General features: G+C 55.6%; 1 protein-coding gene across 2 annotated transcripts in view; it reads right to left on the bottom strand.

Moving 5' to 3' along the window:
* The window catches only part of LOC140367040 (microsomal glutathione S-transferase 1-like), a 29,601-nt gene extending 11,775 nt beyond the window's left edge, over positions 1-17,826 (bottom strand). The window contains exons 1-3 of one of the 2 annotated variants that reach the window (XM_072453340.1): positions 17,752-17,826; positions 16,783-16,909; positions 16,600-16,697 (exon numbers count right to left, since the gene is read on the bottom strand). In XM_072453340.1, the coding sequence (XP_072309441.1) occupies positions 16,600-16,697; positions 16,783-16,899 (215 nt within the window). In that variant the 5' untranslated portion in view covers positions 16,900-16,909; positions 17,752-17,826. Of the gene's footprint in view, positions 1-16,599; positions 16,698-16,782; positions 16,910-17,709 lie in introns of both variants that reach the window. The other variant, XM_072453341.1, reaches the window with a different exon arrangement.

The following is a 17,826-nucleotide window of genomic DNA, read 5'->3' as shown; positions in this document are numbered from 1 at the left end:
TGAGGGGCGTGGCTAAAGCTAGTGCGTGTGAGAGGCGTGGCTAAAGCTAGTGCTTGTGTGAGGGGCGTGGCTAAAGCTAGTGCGTGTGAGGGGCGTGGCTAAAGCTAGTGTGTGTGTGAGGGGCGTGGCTAAAGCTAGTGTGTGTGTTAGGGGCGTGGCTAAAGCTAGTGTATGTGTGAGGGGCGTGGCTAAAGCTAGTGTGTGTGTGAGGGGCGTGGCTAAAGCTAGTGTGTGTGAGGGGCGTGGCTAAATCGAGTGTGTGTGGGGCGTGGCTAAAGCTAGTGTGTGTGGGGCGTGGCTAAAGCTAGTGTATGTGTGAGGGGCGTGGCTAAAGCTAGTGTGTGTGTGAGGGGCGTGGCTAAAGCTAGTGCGTGTGAGGGACGTGGCTAAAGCTAGTGCGTGTGAGGGGCGTGGCTAAAGCTAGTGCATGTGAGGGGCGTGGCTAAAGCTAGTGCGTGTGAGGGGCAAGCTAGTGTGTGTGAGGGGCGTGGCTAAAGCTAGTGCGTGTGAGAGGCGTGGCTAAAGCTAGTGCGTGTGTGAGGGGCGTGGCTAAAGCTAGTGCGTGTTAGGGGCGTGGCTAAAGCTAGTGCGTGTGAGGGGCGTGGCTAAAGCTAGTGTGTGTGTGAGGGGCGTGGCTAAAGCAAGTGTGTGTGTGAGGGGCGTGGCTAAAGCTAGTGCGTGTGAGGGGCGTGGCTTAAGCTAGTGCGTGTGAGGGGCGTGGCTAAAGCTAGTGTGTGTGTGAGGGGCGTGGCTAAAGCTAGTGTGTGTGTGAGGGGCGTGGCTAAAGCCAGTTAGTGTGTGAGGGGCGTGGCTAAAGCTAGTGTGTGTGAGGGGCGTGGCTAAATCTAGTGTGTGTGTGAGGGGCGTGGCTAAAGCTAGTGTGTGTGTGAGGGGCGTGGCAAAAGCTAGTGTGTGTGAGGGGCGTGGCTAAAGCTAGTGTGTGTGTGTGAGGGGCGTGGCTAAAACTAGTGTGTGTGAGGGGCGTGGCTAAATCGAGTGTGTGTGGGGCGTGGCTAAAGCTAGTGTGTGTGGGGCGTGGCTAAAGCTAGTGTATGTGTGAGGGGCGTGGCTAAAGCTAGTGTGTGTGTGAGGGGCGTGGCTAAAGCTAGTGAGTGTGAGGGACGTGGCTAAAGCTAGTGCGTGTGAGGGGCATGGCTAAAGCTAGTGCGTGTGAGGAGCAAGCTAGTGTTTGTGAGGGGCGTGGCTAAAGCTAGTGCGTGTGAGAGGCGTGGCTAAGCTAGTGCGTGTGTGAGGGGCGTGGCTAAAGCTAGTGAGTGTGAGGGGCGTGGCTAAAGCTAGTGCGTGTGAGGGGCGTGGCTAAAGCTAGTGTGTGTGAGGGGCGTGGCTAAAGCTAGTGTGTGTGTGAGGGGCGTGGCTAAAGCTAGTGTGTGTGAGGGGCGTGGCTAAAGCTAGTGTGTGTGTGAGGGGCGTGGCTAAAGCTAGTGTGTGTGTGAGGGGCTTGGCTTAAGCTAGTGTGTGTGAGGGGCGTGGCTAAAGCTAGCGTGTGTATGAGGGGCGTGGCTAAAGCTAGCGTGTGTGTGAGTGGCGTGGCTAAAGCTAGCATGTGTGTGAGGGGCGTGGCTAAAGCTAGTGTGTGAGGGGCGTGGCTAAAGCTAGTGTGTGTGAGGGGCGTGGCTAAAGCTAGTGTGTGTGAGGGGCGTGGCTAAAGCTAGTGTGTGTGAGGGGCGTGGCTAAAGTTAGTGTGTGTGAGGGGCGTGGCTAAATCTAGTGTGTGTGTGAGGGGCGTGGCTAAAGCTAGTGTGTGTGTGAGGGGCGTGGCTAAAGCTAGTGTGTGTGTGAGGGGCGTGGCTAAAGCTAGTGTGTGTGTGAGGGGCGTGGCTAAAGCTAGTGTGTATGAGGGGCGTGGCTAAAGCTAGTGTGTGTGTGTGTGTGTGAGGGGCATGGCTAAAGCTAGTGTGTGTGTGTGAGGGGCGTGGCTAAAGCTAGTGTATGTGAGGGGTGTGGCTAAATCGAGTGTGTTTGAGGGGCGTGGCTAAATCGAGTGTGTTTGAGGGGCGTGGTTAAAGCTAGTGTGTGTGAGGGGCGTGGCTAAAGCTAGTGTGTGTGAGGGGCGTGGCTAAAGCAAGTGTGTGTGTGAGGGGCTTGGCTAAAGCTAGTGTGTGTGTGAGGGGCGTGGCTAAAGCTAGCGTGGGTGTGAGGGGCGTAGCTAAAGCTAGCGTGTGTGTGAGGGGCGTGGCTAAAGCTAGTGCGTGTGAGGGGCGTGGCTAAAGCTAGTGCGTGTGAGGGGCGTGGCTAAAGCTAGTGTGTGTTAGGGGCGTGGCTAAAGCTGGTGTGTGTGAGGGGCGTGGCTAAAGCTAGTGTGTGTGTGAGGGGCGTGGCTAAAGCTAGTGAGTGTGAGGGGCGTGGCTAAAGCTAGTGTGTGTGTGTGAGGGCGTGGCTAAAGCTAGTGTGTGTGTGTGAGGGGCGTTGCTAAAGCTAGTGTGTGTGAGGGGCGTGGCTAAATCGAGTGTGTGTGGGGCGTGGCTAAAGCTAGTGTGTGTGGGGCGTGGCTAAAGCTAGTGTGTGTGTGAGGGGCGTGGCTAAAGCTAGTGCGTGTGAGGGACGTGGCTAAAGCTAGTGTGTGTGAGGGGCGTGGCTAAAGCTAGTGTGTGTGTGAGGGGCGTGGCTAAAGCTAGTGAGTGTGAGGGGCGTGGCTAAAGCTAGTGTGTGTGTGTGAGGGCGTGGCTAAAGCTAGTGTGTGTGTGTGAGGGGCGTTGCTAAAGCTAGTGTGTGTGAGGGGCGTGGCTAAATCGAGTGTGTGTGGGGCGTGGCTAAAGCTAGTGTGTGTGGGGCGTGGCTAAAGCTAGTGTGTGTGTGAGGGGCGTGGCTAAAGCTAGTGTGTGTGAGGGGCGTGGCTAAAGCTAGTGTGTGTGAGGGGCGTGGCTAAAGTTAGTGTGTGTGAGGGGCGTGGCTAAATCTAGTGTGTGTGTGAGGGGCGTGGCTAAAGCTAGTGTGTGTGTGAGGGGCGTGGCTAAAGCTAGTGTGTGTGTGAGGGGCGTGGCTAAAGCTAGTGTGTGTGTGAGGGGCGTGGCTAAAGCTAGTGTGTATGAGGGGCGTGGCTAAAGCTAGTGTGTGTGTGTGTGTGTGAGGGGCATGGCTAAAGCTAGTGTGTGTGTGAGGGGCGTGGCTAAAGCTAGTGTGTGTGTGAGGGGCGTGGCTAAAGCTAGTGTGTATGAGGGGCGTGGCTAAAGCTAGTGTGTGTGTGTGTGTGTGAGGGGCGTGGCTAAAGCTAGTGTGTGTGTGTGAGGGGCGTGGCTAAAGCTAGTGTATGTGAGGGGTGTGGCTAAATCGAGTGTGTTTGAGGGGCGTGGCTAAATCGAGTGTGTTTGAGGGGCGTGGTTAAAGCTAGTGTGTGTGAGGGGCGTGGCTAAAGCTAGTGTGTGTGAGGGGCGTGGCTAAAGCAAGTGTGTGTGTGAGGGGCTTGGCTAAAGCTAGTGTGTGTGTGAGGGGCGTGGCTAAAGCTAGCGTGTGTGTGAGGGGCGTAGCTAAAGCTAGCGTGTGTGTGAGGGGCGTGGCTAAAGCTAGTGCGTGTGAGGGGCGTGGCTAAAGCTAGTGCGTGTGAGGGGCGTGGCTAAAGCTAGTGTGTGTTAGGGGCGTGGCTAAAGCTGGTGTGTGTGAGGGGCGTGGCTAAAGCTAGTGTGTGTGTGAGGGGCGTGGCTAAAGCTAGTGAGTGTGAGGGGCGTGGCTAAAGCTAGTGTGTGTGTGTGAGGGCGTGGCTAAAGCTAGTGTGTGTGTGTGAGGGGCGTTGCTAAAGCTAGTGTGTGTGAGGGGCGTGGCTAAATCGAGTGTGTGTGGGGCGTGGCTAAAGCTAGTGTGTGTGGGGCGTGGCTAAAGCTAGTGTGTGTGTGAGGGGCGTGGCTAAAGCTAGTGCGTGTGAGGGACGTGGCTAAAGCTAGTGTGTGTGAGGGGCGTGGCTAAAGCTAGTGTGTGTGTGAGGGGCGTGGCTAAAGCTAGTGAGTGTGAGGGGCGTGGCTAAAGCTAGTGTGTGTGTGTGAGGGCGTGGCTAAAGCTAGTGTGTGTGTGTGAGGGGCGTTGCTAAAGCTAGTGTGTGTGAGGGGCGTGGCTAAATCGAGTGTGTGTGGGGCGTGGCTAAAGCTAGTGTGTGTGGGGCGTGGCTAAAGCTAGTGTGTGTGTGAGGGGCGTGGCTAAAGCTAGTGCGTGTGAGGGACGTGGCTAAAGCTAGTGCGTGTGAGGGGCGTGGCTAAAGCTAGTGCATGTGAGGGGCGTGGCTAAAGCTAGTGCGTGTGAGGGGCGTGGCTAAAGGTAGTGTGTGTGAGGGGCGTGGCTAAAGCTAGTGCGTGTGAGAGGCGTGGCTAAAGCTAGTGCTTGTGTGAGGGGCGTGGCTAAAGCTAGTGCGTGTGAGGGGCGTGGCTAAAGCTAGTGTGTGTGGGGCGTGGCTAAAGCTAGTGTGTGTGTGAGGGGCGTGGCTAAAGCTAGTGTGTGTGAGGGGCGTGGCTAAAGCTAGTGTGTGTGAGGGGCGTGGCTAAAGTTAGTGTGTGTGAGGGGCGTGGCTAAATCTAGTGTGTGTGTGAGGGGCGTGGCTAAAGCTAGTGTGTGTGTGAGGGGCGTGGCTAAAGCTAGTGTGTGTGTGAGGGGCGTGGCTAAAGCTAGTGTGTGTGTGAGGGGCGTGGCTAAAGCTAGTGTGTATGAGGGGCGTGGCTAAAGCTAGTGTGTGTGTGTGTGTGTGAGGGGCATGGCTAAAGCTAGTGTGTGTGTGTGAGGGGCGTGGCTAAAGCTAGTGTATGTGAGGGGTGTGGCTAAATCGAGTGTGTTTGAGGGGCGTGGCTAAATCGAGTGTGTTTGAGGGGCGTGGTTAAAGCTAGTGTGTGTGAGGGGCGTGGCTAAAGCTAGTGTGTGTGAGGGGCGTGGCTAAAGCAAGTGTGTGTGTGAGGGGCTTGGCTAAAGCTAGTGTGTGTGTGAGGGGCGTGGCTAAAGCTAGCGTGTGTGTGAGGGGCGTAGCTAAAGCTAGCGTGTGTGTGAGGGGCGTGGCTAAAGCTAGTGCGTGTGAGGGGCGTGGCTAAAGCTAGTGCGTGTGAGGGGCGTGGCTAAAGCTAGTGTGTGTTAGGGGCGTGGCTAAAGCTGGTGTGTGTGAGGGGCGTGGCTAAAGCTAGTGTGTGTGTGAGGGGCGTGGCTAAAGCTAGTGCGTGTGAGGGGCGTGGCTAAAGCTAGTGTGTGTGTGTGAGGGCGTGGCTAAAGCTAGTGTGTGTGTGTGAGGGGCGTTGCTAAAGCTAGTGTGTGTGAGGGGCGTGGCTAAATCGAGTGTGTGTGGGGCGTGGCTAAAGCTAGTGTGTGTGGGGCGTGGCTAAAGCTAGTGTGTGTGTGAGGGGCGTGGCTAAAGCTAGTGCGTGTGAGGGACGTGGCTAAAGCTAGTGTGTGTGAGGGGCGTGGCTAAAGCTAGTGTGTGTGTGAGGGGCGTGGCTAAAGCTAGTGAGTGTGAGGGGCGTGGCTAAAGCTAGTGTGTGTGTGTGAGGGCGTGGCTAAAGCTAGTGTGTGTGTGTGAGGGGCGTTGCTAAAGCTAGTGTGTGTGAGGGGCGTGGCTAAATCGAGTGTGTGTGGGGCGTGGCTAAAGCTAGTGTGTGTGGGGCGTGGCTAAAGCTAGTGTGTGTGTGAGGGGCGTGGCTAAAGCTAGTGCGTGTGAGGGACGTGGCTAAAGCTAGTGCGTGTGAGGGGCGTGGCTAAAGCTAGTGCATGTGAGGGGCGTGGCTAAAGCTAGTGCGTGTGAGGGGCGTGGCTAAAGGTAGTGTGTGTGAGGGGCGTGGCTAAAGCTAGTGCGTGTGAGAGGCGTGGCTAAAGCTAGTGCTTGTGTGAGGGGCGTGGCTAAAGCTAGTGCGTGTGAGGGGCGTGGCTAAAGCTAGTGTGTGTGTGAGGGGCGTGGCTAAAGCTAGTGTGTGTGTTAGGGGCGTGGCTAAAGCTAGTGTATGTGTGAGGGGCGTGGCTAAAGCTAGTGTGTGTGTGAGGGGCGTGGCTAAAGCTAGTGTGTGTGTGAGGGGCGTGGCTAAAGCTAGTGTTTGTGAGGGGCGTGGCTAGAGCTAGTGCGTATGAGGGGCGTGGCTAAAGCTAGTGTGTGTGAGGGGCGTGGCTAAAGCTAGTGTGTGTGAGGGGCGTGGCTAAAGCTAGTGTGTGTGTGAGGGGCGTGGCTAAAGCTAGTTAGTGTGTGAGGGGCGTGGCTAAAGCTAGTGTGTGTGAGGGGCGTGGCTAAAGCTAGTGTGTGTGAGGGGCGTGGCTAAATCTAGTGTGTGTGTGAGGGGCGTGGCTAAAGCTAGTGTGTGTATGTGAGTGGTGTGGCTAAATCGAGTGTGTGTGAGGGGCGTGGCTAAAGCTAGTGTGTGTGGGGCGTGGCTAAAGCTAGTGTATGTGTGAGGGGCGTGGCTAAAGCTAGTGTGTGTGTGAGGGGCGTGGCTAAAGCTAGTGTGTGTGTGAGGGGCGTGGCTAAAGCTAGTGTTTGTGAGGGGCGTGGCTAAAGCTAGTGCGTGTGAGGGGCGTGGCTAAAGCTAGTGCGTGTGAGGGGCGTGGCTAAAGCTAGTGCGTGTGAGGGGCGTGGCTAAAGCTAGTGTGTGTGAGGGGCGTGGCTAAAGCTAGTGTGTGTGAGGGGCGTGGCTAAAGCTAGTGTGTGTGTGAGGGGCGTGGCTAAAGCTAGTGCCTGTGAGGGGCGTGGCTAAAGCTAGTGCGTTTGAGGGGCGTGGCTAAAGCTAATGCGTGTGAGGGGCGTGGCTAAAGCTAGTGCATAAGAGGGGCGTGGCTAAAGCTAGTGCGCGTGTGAGGGGCGTGGCTTAAGCTAGTGTGTTTGAGGGGCGTGGCTAAAGCTAGTGCGTGTGAGGGGCGTGGCTAAAGCTAGTGCGTGTGAGGGGCGTGGCTAAAGCTAGTGCGTGTGAGGGGCGTGGCTAAAGCTAGTGCGTGTGAGGAGGCGTGGCTAAAGCTAGTGTGTGTGTGAGGGGCGTGGCTAAAGCTAATGTGTGTGTGAGGGGCAAGCTAGTGCGTGTGAGGGGCGTGGCTAAAGCTAGTGTGTGTGTGAGGGGCGTGGCTAAAGCTAGTGTGCGTGTGAGGGGCGTGGCTAAAGCTAGTGCGTGTGAGGGGCGTGGCTAAAGCTAGTGTGTGTGAGGGGCGTGGCTAAATCTAGTGTGTGTGTGAGGGGCGTGGCTAAAGCTAGTGTGTGTGTGTGAGGGGCGTGGCTAAAGCTAGTGTGTGTGAGGGGCGTGGCTAAAGCTAGTGTGTGTGTGTGTGTGAGGGGCGCGGCTAAAGCTAGTGTGTGTGTGTTAGGGGCGTGGCTAAAGCTAGTGTGTGTGAGGGGCGTGGCTAAAGCTAGTTTGTGTGTGTGAGGGGCGTGGCTAAAGCTAGTGTGTGTGAGGGGCGTTGCTAAAGCTAGTGCGTGTGAGGGGCGTGGCTAAATCTAGTGTGTGTGTGAGGGGCGTGGCTAAAGCTAGTGTGTGTGTGTGAGGGGCGTGGCTAAAGCTAGTGTGTGTGAGGGGCGTGGCTAAAGCTAGTGTGTGTGTGTGTGTGAGGGGCGCGGCTAAAGCTAGTGTGTGTGTGTTAGGGGCGTGGCTAAAGCTAGTGTGTGTGAGGGGCGTGGCTAAAGCTAGTTTGTGTGTGTGAGGGGCGTGGCTAAAGCTAGTGTGTGTGAGGGGCGTTGCTAAAGCTAGTGTGTGTGAGGGGCGTGGCTAAATCGAGTGTGTGTGGGGCGTGGCTAAAGCTAGTGTGTGTGGGGCGTGGCTAAAGCTAGTGTATGTGTGAGGGGCGTGGCTAAAGCTAGTGTGTGTGTGAGGGGCGTGGCTAAAGCTAGTGCGTGTGAGGGACGTGGCTAAAGCTAGTGCGTGTGAGGGGCGTGGCTAAAGCTAGTGCGTGTGAGGGGCGTGGCTAAAGCTAGTGCGTGTGAGGGGCGTGGCTAAAGCTAGTGTGTGTGTGAGGGGCGTGGCTAAAGCTAGTGTGTGTGTTAGGGGCGTGGCTAAAGCTAGTGTATGTGTGAGGGGCGTGGCTAAAGCTAGTGTGTGTGTGAGGGGCGTGGCTAAAGCTAGTGCGTGTGAGGGGCGTGGCTAAAGCTAGTGCGTGTGAGGAGGCGTGGCTAAAGCTAGTGTGTGTGTGAGGGGCGTGGCTAAAGCTAATGTGTGTGTGAGGGGCAAGCTAGTGCGTGTGAGGGGCGTGGCTAAAGCTAGTGTGTGTGTGAGGGGCGTGGCTAAAGCTAGTTAGTGTGTGAGGGGCGTGGCTAAAGCTAGTGTGTGTGAGGGGCGTGGCTAAAGCTAGTGTGTGTGAGGGGCGTGGCTAAAGCTAGTGTGTGTGTGAGGGGCGTGGCTAAAGCTAGTGTGTGTGTGAGGGGCGTGGCTAAAGCTAGTGTTTGTGAGGGGCGTGGCTAGAGCTAGTGCGTATGAGGGGCGTGGCTAAAGCTAGTGTGTGTGAGGGGCGTGGCTAAAGCTAGTGTGTGTGAGGGGCGTGGCTAAAGCTAGTGTGTGTGTGAGGGGCGTGGCTAAAGCTAGTTAGTGTGTGAGGGGCGTGGCTAAAGCTAGTGTGTGTGAGGGGCGTGGCTAAAGCTAGTGTGTGTGAGGGGCGTGGCTAAATCTAGTGTGTGTGTGAGGGGCGTGGCTAAAGCTAGTGTGTGTATGTGAGTGGTGTGGCTAAATCGAGTGTGTGTGAGGGGCGTGGCTAAAGCTAGTGTGTGTGGGGCGTGGCTAAAGCTAGTGTATGTGTGAGGGGCGTGGCTAAAGCTAGTGTGTGTGTGAGGGGCGTGGCTAAAGCTAGTGTGTGTGTGAGGGGCGTGGCTAAAGCTAGTGTTTGTGAGGGGCGTGGCTAAAGCTAGTGCGTGTGAGGGGCGTGGCTAAAGCTAGTGCGTGTGAGGGGCGTGGCTAAAGCTAGTGCGTGTGAGGGGCGTGGCTAAAGCTAGTGTGTGTGAGGGGCGTGGCTAAAGCTAGTGTGTGTGAGGGGCGTGGCTAAAGCTAGTGTGTGTGTGAGGGGCGTGGCTAAAGCTAGTGCCTGTGAGGGGCGTGGCTAAAGCTAGTGCGTTTGAGGGGCGTGGCTAAAGCTAATGCGTGTGAGGGGCGTGGCTAAAGCTAGTGCATAAGAGGGGCGTGGCTAAAGCTAGTGCGCGTGTGAGGGGCGTGGCTTAAGCTAGTGTGTTTGAGGGGCGTGGCTAAAGCTAGTGCGTGTGAGGGGCGTGGCTAAAGCTAGTGCGTGTGAGGGGCGTGGCTAAAGCTAGTGCGTGTGAGGGGCGTGGCTAAAGCTAGTGCGTGTGAGGAGGCGTGGCTAAAGCTAGTGTGTGTGTGAGGGGCGTGGCTAAAGCTAATGTGTGTGTGAGGGGCAAGCTAGTGCGTGTGAGGGGCGTGGCTAAAGCTAGTGTGTGTGTGAGGGGCGTGGCTAAAGCTAGTGTGCGTGTGAGGGGCGTGGCTAAAGCTAGTGCGTGTGAGGGGCGTGGCTAAAGCTAGTGTGTGTGAGGGGCGTGGCTAAATCTAGTGTGTGTGTGAGGGGCGTGGCTAAAGCTAGTGTGTGTGTGTGAGGGGCGTGGCTAAAGCTAGTGTGTGTGAGGGGCGTGGCTAAAGCTAGTGTGTGTGTGTGTGTGAGGGGCGCGGCTAAAGCTAGTGTGTGTGTGTTAGGGGCGTGGCTAAAGCTAGTGTGTGTGAGGGGCGTGGCTAAAGCTAGTTTGTGTGTGTGAGGGGCGTGGCTAAAGCTAGTGTGTGTGAGGGGCGTTGCTAAAGCTAGTGCGTGTGAGGGGCGTGGCTAAATCTAGTGTGTGTGTGAGGGGCGTGGCTAAAGCTAGTGTGTGTGTGTGAGGGGCGTGGCTAAAGCTAGTGTGTGTGAGGGGCGTGGCTAAAGCTAGTGTGTGTGTGTGTGTGAGGGGCGCGGCTAAAGCTAGTGTGTGTGTGTTAGGGGCGTGGCTAAAGCTAGTGTGTGTGAGGGGCGTGGCTAAAGCTAGTTTGTGTGTGTGAGGGGCGTGGCTAAAGCTAGTGTGTGTGAGGGGCGTTGCTAAAGCTAGTGTGTGTGAGGGGCGTGGCTAAATCGAGTGTGTGTGGGGCGTGGCTAAAGCTAGTGTGTGTGGGGCGTGGCTAAAGCTAGTGTATGTGTGAGGGGCGTGGCTAAAGCTAGTGTGTGTGTGAGGGGCGTGGCTAAAGCTAGTGCGTGTGAGGGACGTGGCTAAAGCTAGTGCGTGTGAGGGGCGTGGCTAAAGCTAGTGCGTGTGAGGGGCGTGGCTAAAGCTAGTGCGTGTGAGGGGCGTGGCTAAAGCTAGTGTGTGTGTGAGGGGCGTGGCTAAAGCTAGTGTGTGTGTTAGGGGCGTGGCTAAAGCTAGTGTATGTGTGAGGGGCGTGGCTAAAGCTAGTGTGTGTGTGAGGGGCGTGGCTAAAGCTAGTGCGTGTGAGGGGCGTGGCTAAAGCTAGTGCGTGTGAGGAGGCGTGGCTAAAGCTAGTGTGTGTGTGAGGGGCGTGGCTAAAGCTAATGTGTGTGTGAGGGGCAAGCTAGTGCGTGTGAGGGGCGTGGCTAAAGCTAGTGTGTGTGTGAGGGGCGTGGCTAAAGCTAGTGTGCGTGTGAGGGGCGTGGCTAAAGCTAGTGCGTGTGAGGGGCGTGGCTAAAGCTAGTGTGTGTGAGGGGCGTGGCTAAATCTAGTGTGTGTGTGAGGGGCGTGGCTAAAGCTAGTGTGTGTGTGTGAGGGGCGTGGCTAAAGCTAGTGTGTGTGAGGGGCGTGGCTAAAGCTAGTGTGTGTGTGTGTGTGAGGGGCGCGGCTAAAGCTAGTGTGTGTGTGTTAGGGGCGTGGCTAAAGCTAGTGTGTGTGAGGGGCGTGGCTAAAGCTAGTTTGTGTGTGTGAGGGGCGTGGCTAAAGCTAGTGTGTGTGAGGGGCGTTGCTAAAGCTAGTGTGTGTGAGGGGCGTGGCTAAATCTAGTGTGTGTGTGAGGGGCGTGGCTAAAGCTAGTGTGTGTGTGTGAGGGGCGTGGCTAAAGCTAGTGTGTGTGAGGGGCGTGGCTAAAGCTAGTGTGTGTGTGTGTGTGAGGGGCGCGGCTAAAGCTAGTGTGTGTGTGTTAGGGGCGTGGCTAAAGCTAGTGTGTGTGAGGGGCGTGGCTAAAGCTAGTTTGTGTGTGTGAGGGGCGTGGCTAAAGCTAGTGTGTGTGAGGGGCGTTGCTAAAGCTAGTGTGTGTGAGGGGCGTGGCTAAATCGAGTGTGTGTGGGGCGTGGCTAAAGCTAGTGTGTGTGGGGCGTGGCTAAAGCTAGTGTATGTGTGAGGGGCGTGGCTAAAGCTAGTGTGTGTGTGAGGGGCGTGGCTAAAGCTAGTGCGTGTGAGGGACGTGGCTAAAGCTAGTGCGTGTGAGGGGCGTGGCTAAAGCTAGTGCGTGTGAGGGGCGTGGCTAAAGCTAGTGCGTGTGAGGGGCGTGGCTAAAGCTAGTGTGTGTGTGAGGGGCGTGGCTAAAGCTAGTGTGTGTGTTAGGGGCGTGGCTAAAGCTAGTGTATGTGTGAGGGGCGTGGCTAAAGCTAGTGTGTGTGTGAGGGGCGTGGCTAAAGCTAGTGTGTGTGAGGGGCGTGGCTAAAGCTAGTGTGTGTGAGGGGCGTGGCTAAAGCTAGTGTGTGTGTGAGGGGCGTGGCTAAAGCTAGTTAGTGTGTGAGGGGCGTGGCTAAAGCTAGTGTGTGTGAGGGGCGTGGCTAAAGCTAGTGTGTGTGAGGGGCGTGGCTAAATCTAGTGTGTGTGTGAGGGGCGTGGCTAAAGCTAGTGTGTGTATGTGAGTGGTGTGGCTAAATCGAGTGTGTGTGAGGGGCGTGGCTAAAGCTAGTGTGTGTGGGGCGTGGCTAAAGCTAGTGTATGTGTGAGGGGCGTGGCTAAAGCTAGTGTGTGTGTGAGGGGCGTGGCTAAAGCTAGTGTGTGTGTGAGGGGCGTGGCTAAAGCTAGTGTTTGTGAGGGGCGTGGCTAAAGCTAGTGCGTGTGAGGGGCGTGGCTAAAGCTAGTGCGTGTGAGGGGCGTAGCTAAAGCTAGTGCGTATGAGGGGCGTGGCTAAAGCTAGTGTGTGTGTGAGGGGCGTGGCTAAAGCTAGTGTGCGTGTGAGGGGCGTGGCTAAAGCTAGTGTGTGTGTGAGGGGCGTGGCTAAAGCTAGTGTTTGTGAGGGGCGTGGCTAAAGCTAGTGCGTGTGAGGGGCGTGGCTAAAGCTAGTGCGTGTGAGGGGCGTAGCTAAAGCTAGTGCGTGTGAGGGGCGTGGCTAAAGCTAGTGTGTGTGTGAGGGGCGTGGCCAAAGCTAGTGTGCGTGTGAGGGGCGTGGCTAAAGCTAGTGCGTGTGAGGGGCGTGGCTAAAGCTAGTGCGTGTGAGGGGCGTGGCTAAAGCAAGTGTGTGTGTGAGGGGCGTGGCTAAAGCTAGTGTGTGTGTGTGAGGGGCAAGGTTAAAGCTAGTGTGTGTGAGAGGCGTGGCTAAAGCTAGTGTGTGTGTGAGGGGCGTGGCTAAAGCTAGTGCGTGTGAGGGGCGTGGCTAAAGCTAGTGCGTGTGAGGGGCGTGGCTAAAGCTAGTGCGTGTGAGGGGCGTGGCTAAAGCTAGTGTGTGTGAGGGGCGTGGCTAAAGGTAGTGTGTGTGAGGGGCGTGGCTAAAGCTAGTGTGTGTGTGAGGGGCGTGGCTAAAGCTAGTGCCTGTGAGGGGCGTGGCTAAAGCTAGTGCGTTTGAGGGGCGTGGCTAAAGCTAGTGCGTTTGAGGGGCGTGGCTAAAGCTAATGCGTGTGAGGGGCGTGGCTAAAGCTAGTGCATAAGAGGGGCGTGGCTAAAGCTAGTGCGCGTGTGAGGGGCGTGGCTAAAGCTAGTGTGTTTGAGGGGCGTGGCTAAAGCTAGTGCGTGTGAGGGGCGTGGCTAAAGCTAGTGCGTGTGAGGGGCGTGGCTAAAGCTAGTGCGTGTGAGGGGCGTGGCTAAAGCTAGTGCGTGTGAGGGGCGTGGCTAAAGCTAGTGCGTGTGAGGAGGCGTGGCTAAAGCTAGTGTGTGTGTGAGGGGCGTGGCTAAAGCTAATGTGTGTGTGAGGGGCAAGCTAGTGCGTGTGAGGGGCGTGGCTAAAGCTAGTGTGTGTGTGAGGGGCGTGGCTAAAGCTAGTGTGCGTGTGAGGGGCGTGGCTAAAGCTAGTGCGTGTGAGGGGCGTGGCTAAAGCTAGTGTGTGTGAGGGGCGTGGCTAAATCTAGTGTGTGTGTGAGGGGCGTGGCTAAAGCTAGTGTGTGTGTGTGAGGGGCGTGGCTAAAGCTAGTGTGTGTGAGGGGCGTGGCTAAAGCTAGTGTGTGTGTGTGTGAGGGGCGCGGCTAAAGCTAGTGTGTGTGTGTTAGGGGCGTGGCTAAAGCTAGTGTGTGTGAGGGGCGTGGCTAAAGCTAGTTTGTGTGTGTGAGGGGCGTGGCTAAAGCTAGTGTGTGTGAGGGGCGTGGCCCTCAGAGGCAACTGTTGTTGTGATTTTGGGCCTTACAAAAATAAATTGATTTGATTTGATTTGATTAAAGCTAGTGTATGTGAGTGGTGTGGCTAAATCGAGTGTGTGTGAGGGGCGTGGCTAAAGCTAGTGTGTGTGGGGCGTGGCTAAAGCTAGTGTATGTGTGAGGGGCGTGGCTAAAGCTAGTGTGTGTGTGAGGGGCGTGGCTAAAGCTAGTGTGTGTGTGAGGGGCGTGGCTAAAGCTAGTGCGTGTGAGGGGCGTGGCTAAAGCTAGTGCGTGTGAGGGGCGTGGCTAAAGCTAGTGTGTGTGAGGGGCGTGGCTAAAGCTAGTGTGTGTGTGAGGGGCGTGGCTAAAGCTAGTTAGTGTGTGATGGGCGTGGCTAAAGCTAGTGTGTGTGAGGGGCGTGGCTAAAGCTAGTGTGTGTGAGGGGCGTGGCTAAATCTAGTGTGTGTGTGAGGGGCGTGGCTAAAGCTAGTGTGTGTGTGTGAGGGGCGTGGCTAAAGCTAGTGTGTGTGAGGGGCGTGGCTAAAGCTAGTGTGTGTGTGAGGGGGGTGGCTAAAGCTAGTGTGTGTGAGGGGCGTGGCTAAAGCTAGTGTGTGTGTGAGGGGCGCGGCTAAAGCTAGTGTGTGTGTGTTAGGGGCGTGGCTAAAGGTAGTGTGTGTGAGGGGCGTGGCTAAAGCTAGTGTATGTGTGAGGGGCGTGGCTAAAGCTAGTGTGTGTGTGAGGGGCGTGGCTAAATCGAGTGTGTGTGAGGGGCGTGGCTAAAGCTAGTGCGTGTGAGGGGCGTGGCTAAAGCTAGTGTATGTTTGAGGGGCGTGGCTAAAGCTAGTGTGTGTGTGAGGGGCGTGGCTAAAGCTAGTGTGTGTGTGAGGGGCGTGGCTAAAGCTAGTGTTTGTGAGGGGCGTGGCTAAAGCTAGTGCGTGTGAGGGGCGTGGCTAAAGCTAGTGCGTGTGAGGGGCGTGGCTAAAGCTAGTGCGTGTGAGGGGCGTGGCTAAAGCTAGTGTGTGTGTGAGGGGCGTGGCTAAAGCTAGTGTGCGTGTGAGGGGCGTGGCTAAAGCTAGTGCGTGTGAGGGGCGTGGCTAAAGCTAGTGCGTGTGAGGGGCGTGGCTAAAGCAAGTGTGTGTGTGAGGGGCGTGGCTAAAGCTAGTGTGTGTGTGAGGGGCGTGGCTAAAGCTAGTGCGTGTGAGGGGCGTGGCTAAAGCTAGTGCGTGTGAGGGGCGTGGCTAAAGCTAGTGCATGTGAGGGGCGTGGCTAAAGCTAGTGTGTGTGAGGGGCGTGGCTAAAGCTAGTGTGTGTGAGGGGCGTGGCTAAAGCTAGTGTGTGTGTGAGGGGCGTGGCTAAAGCTAGTGCCTGTGAGGGGCGTGGCTAAAGCTAGTGTGTGTGTGAGGGGCGTGGCTAAAGCTAGTGCGTGTGAGGGGCGTGGCTAAAGCTAGTGCGTGTGAGGGGCGTGGCTAAAGCTAGTGTGTGTGAGGGGCGTGGCTAAAGCTAGTGTATGTGTGAGGGGCGTGGCTAAAGCTAGTGTGTGTGTGAGGGGCGTGGCTAAAGCTAGTGTGTGTGTGAGGGGCGTGGCTAAAGCTAGTGCGTGTGAGGGGCGTGGCTAAAGCTAGTGCGTGTGAGGGGCGTGGCTAAAGCTAGTGTGTGTGAGGGGCGTGGCTAAAGCTAGTGTGTGTGTGAGGGGCGTGGCTAAAGCTAGTTAGTGTGTGATGGGCGTGGCTAAAGCTAGTGTGTGTGAGGGGCGTGGCTAAAGCTAGTGTGTGTGAGGGGCGTGGCTAAATCTAGTGTGTGTGTGAGGGGCGTGGCTAAAGCTAGTGTGTGTGTGTGAGGGGCGTGGCTAAAGCTAGTGTGTGTGAGGGGCGTGGCTAAAGCTAGTGTGTGTGTGAGGGGGGTGGCTAAAGCTAGTGTGTGTGAGGGGCGTGGCTAAAGCTAGTGTGTGTGTGAGGGGCGCGGCTAAAGCTAGTGTGTGTGTGTTAGGGGCGTGGCTAAAGGTAGTGTGTGTGAGGGGCGTGGCTAAAGCTAGTGTATGTGTGAGGGGCGTGGCTAAAGCTAGTGTGTGTGTGAGGGGCGTGGCTAAAGCTAGTGTGTGTATGTGAGTGGTGTGGCTAAATCGAGTGTGTGTGAGGGGCGTGGCTAAAGCTAGTGCGTGTGAGGGGCGTGGCTAAAGCTAGTGTATGTTTGAGGGGCGTGGCTAAAGCTAGTGTGTGTGTGAGGGGCGTGGCTAAAGCTAGTGTGTGTGTGAGGGGCGTGGCTAAAGCTAGTGTTTGTGAGGGGCGTGGCTAAAGCTAGTGCGTGTGAGGGGCGTGGCTAAAGCTAGTGCGTGTGAGGGGCGTGGCTAAAGCTAGTGCGTGTGAGGGGCGTGGCTAAAGCTAGTGTGTGTGTGAGGGGCGTGGCTAAAGCTAGTGTGCGTGTGAGGGGCGTGGCTAAAGCTAGTGCGTGTGAGGGGCGTGGCTAAAGCTAGTGCGTGTGAGGGGCGTGGCTAAAGCAAGTGTGTGTGTGAGGGGCGTGGCTAAAGCTAGTGTGTGTGTGAGGGGCGTGGCTAAAGCTAGTGCGTGTGAGGGGCGTGGCTAAAGCTAGTGCGTGTGAGGGGCGTGGCTAAAGCTAGTGCATGTGAGGGGCGTGGCTAAAGCTAGTGTGTGTGAGGGGCGTGGCTAAAGCTAGTGTGTGTGAGGGGCGTGGCTAAAGCTAGTGTGTGTGTGAGGGGCGTGGCTAAAGCTAGTGCCTGTGAGGGGCGTGGCTAAAGCTAGTGCGTTTGAGGGGCGTGGCTAAAGCTAATGCGTGTGAGGGGCGTGGCTAAAGCTAGTGCATAAGAGGGGCGTGGCTAAAGCTAGTGCGCGTGTGAGGGGCGTGGCTAAAGCTAGTGTGTTTGAGGGGCGTGGCTAAAGCTAGTGCTTGTGAGGGACGTGGCTAAAGCTAGCGTGCACAGGAACAGTTTTGCCTCATTTCTTTGACTTCTCTCAAAGCCTCTATGCTGTGTTTGACCCTCTCTCTATGTCATGCTAATGCTAATGCTAATAATAACGTTAGCCGCATTATGACCTGGTGGTCATTATTATGACATGATTGTGGTTCTTAACAAAGCGATAAACGGGAATAATCTGTTTCCTCTTCAGCGAAATATGAATCTGATCCAAAGTGGAAACGACTCTTCTGGACGAGGGGGAGGAGTCTGAGCAGGTCCGACCAGTGGGACCAGATCCAGACAGTCAGAGCCAATCACAGCACGACGAGGTGCAGCTTCTCAAACGGTGGTTCTAGTACCTGCGCGCTCGCTCCACGTCCTCGTCCTTCCTCACCAGACGCTTCTTGTCGTCTGGCTTTGAAGAATGAACCGCTGCGTCTTCCACGTTTTCAAACGCCTGGAACGAAAAAGCAGCTTCAGCCCGACCGTTCAGAGTCAAGTATTGGTAGTATCGGTGGTATCGGTATCGGGATCGGTGGTACCTTCCTGGTGAAGCGGTAATACGCGGTCAGAGGCCCCATCAGCAGCAGTTTGACGGTGACAATCGCCCCGTATTTGAGAAAAGAGCGAAAAACCTCGTCCTCCATCAGAGACGCCATCTTGGATCAACTGAAGAGACAGAAAAGGACAAAAACAGGTCTGAACCAGGTTTAGACCAGGACCAAACCAGGACCAAACCAGGACCAAACCAGGACCAAACCAGGACCAAACCAGGACCAAACCAGGACCAAACCAGGACCAAACCAGGACCAAACCAGGACCAAACCTGGACTCAACCAGGACTAAACCTGGACTAAACCAGGACTAAACCAGGTCTAAACCTGGACTAAACCAGGACTAAACCAGGTCTAAACCAGGACTAAACCTGGACTAAACCAGGACTAAACCAGGACTAAACCAGGACTAAACCAGGACTAAACCAGGACTAAACCAGGACTAAACCAGGACTAAACCAGGACTAAACCAGGTCTAAACCAGGACTAAACCTGGACTAAACCAGGACTAAACCAGGACTAAACCAGGACTAAACCTGAACACATGTTCAACGACTGGACTTTGCACCAAATCATTTGAGGATTAAACATTTCCCCTGTGACAATAATAGAAGCAACAGTAACAGTATTAGTACTTCTAATACTTATATTATTTATTGTATTTAAAGTATTTAAAGTTTTATGAGAGAACAAACAATCTGATAAATTGTCTGTTTGAATTAAGTTTAAATCAGGGAAGTTCAAGAAAAACTTCAACATTAATCCCACATTGCATTTGAGAACTGCAGTATTTGAAGTATTTGTAGCTCTTTTCATTAGCTCCACAGTAGTATAGGTATTTGCAGCACTTCCAGCAGTGTTCGCAGTACTTACAGCAGTATTCGCAGTACTTACAGCAGTATTCGCAGTACTTACAGCAGTATTTGCAGTACTTACAGCAGTATTCGCAGTACTTACAGCAGTATTTGCAGTACCTCCAGGAGCAGAGTCGAGCAGGAGAAAAAGGCTGTTGTGTAATCCTTTGAAGGAATG

The sequence above is a fragment of the Eucyclogobius newberryi genome, unplaced genomic scaffold (assembly GCF_026437365.1).
Source record: "Eucyclogobius newberryi isolate DKJ021-1_F unplaced genomic scaffold, fEucNew1.0.hap1 SCAF_2, whole genome shotgun sequence".
Lineage (NCBI taxonomy): Eukaryota > Metazoa > Chordata > Actinopteri > Gobiiformes > Gobiidae > Eucyclogobius > Eucyclogobius newberryi.
This window is presented reverse-complemented; position numbering and strand designations above follow the sequence as displayed.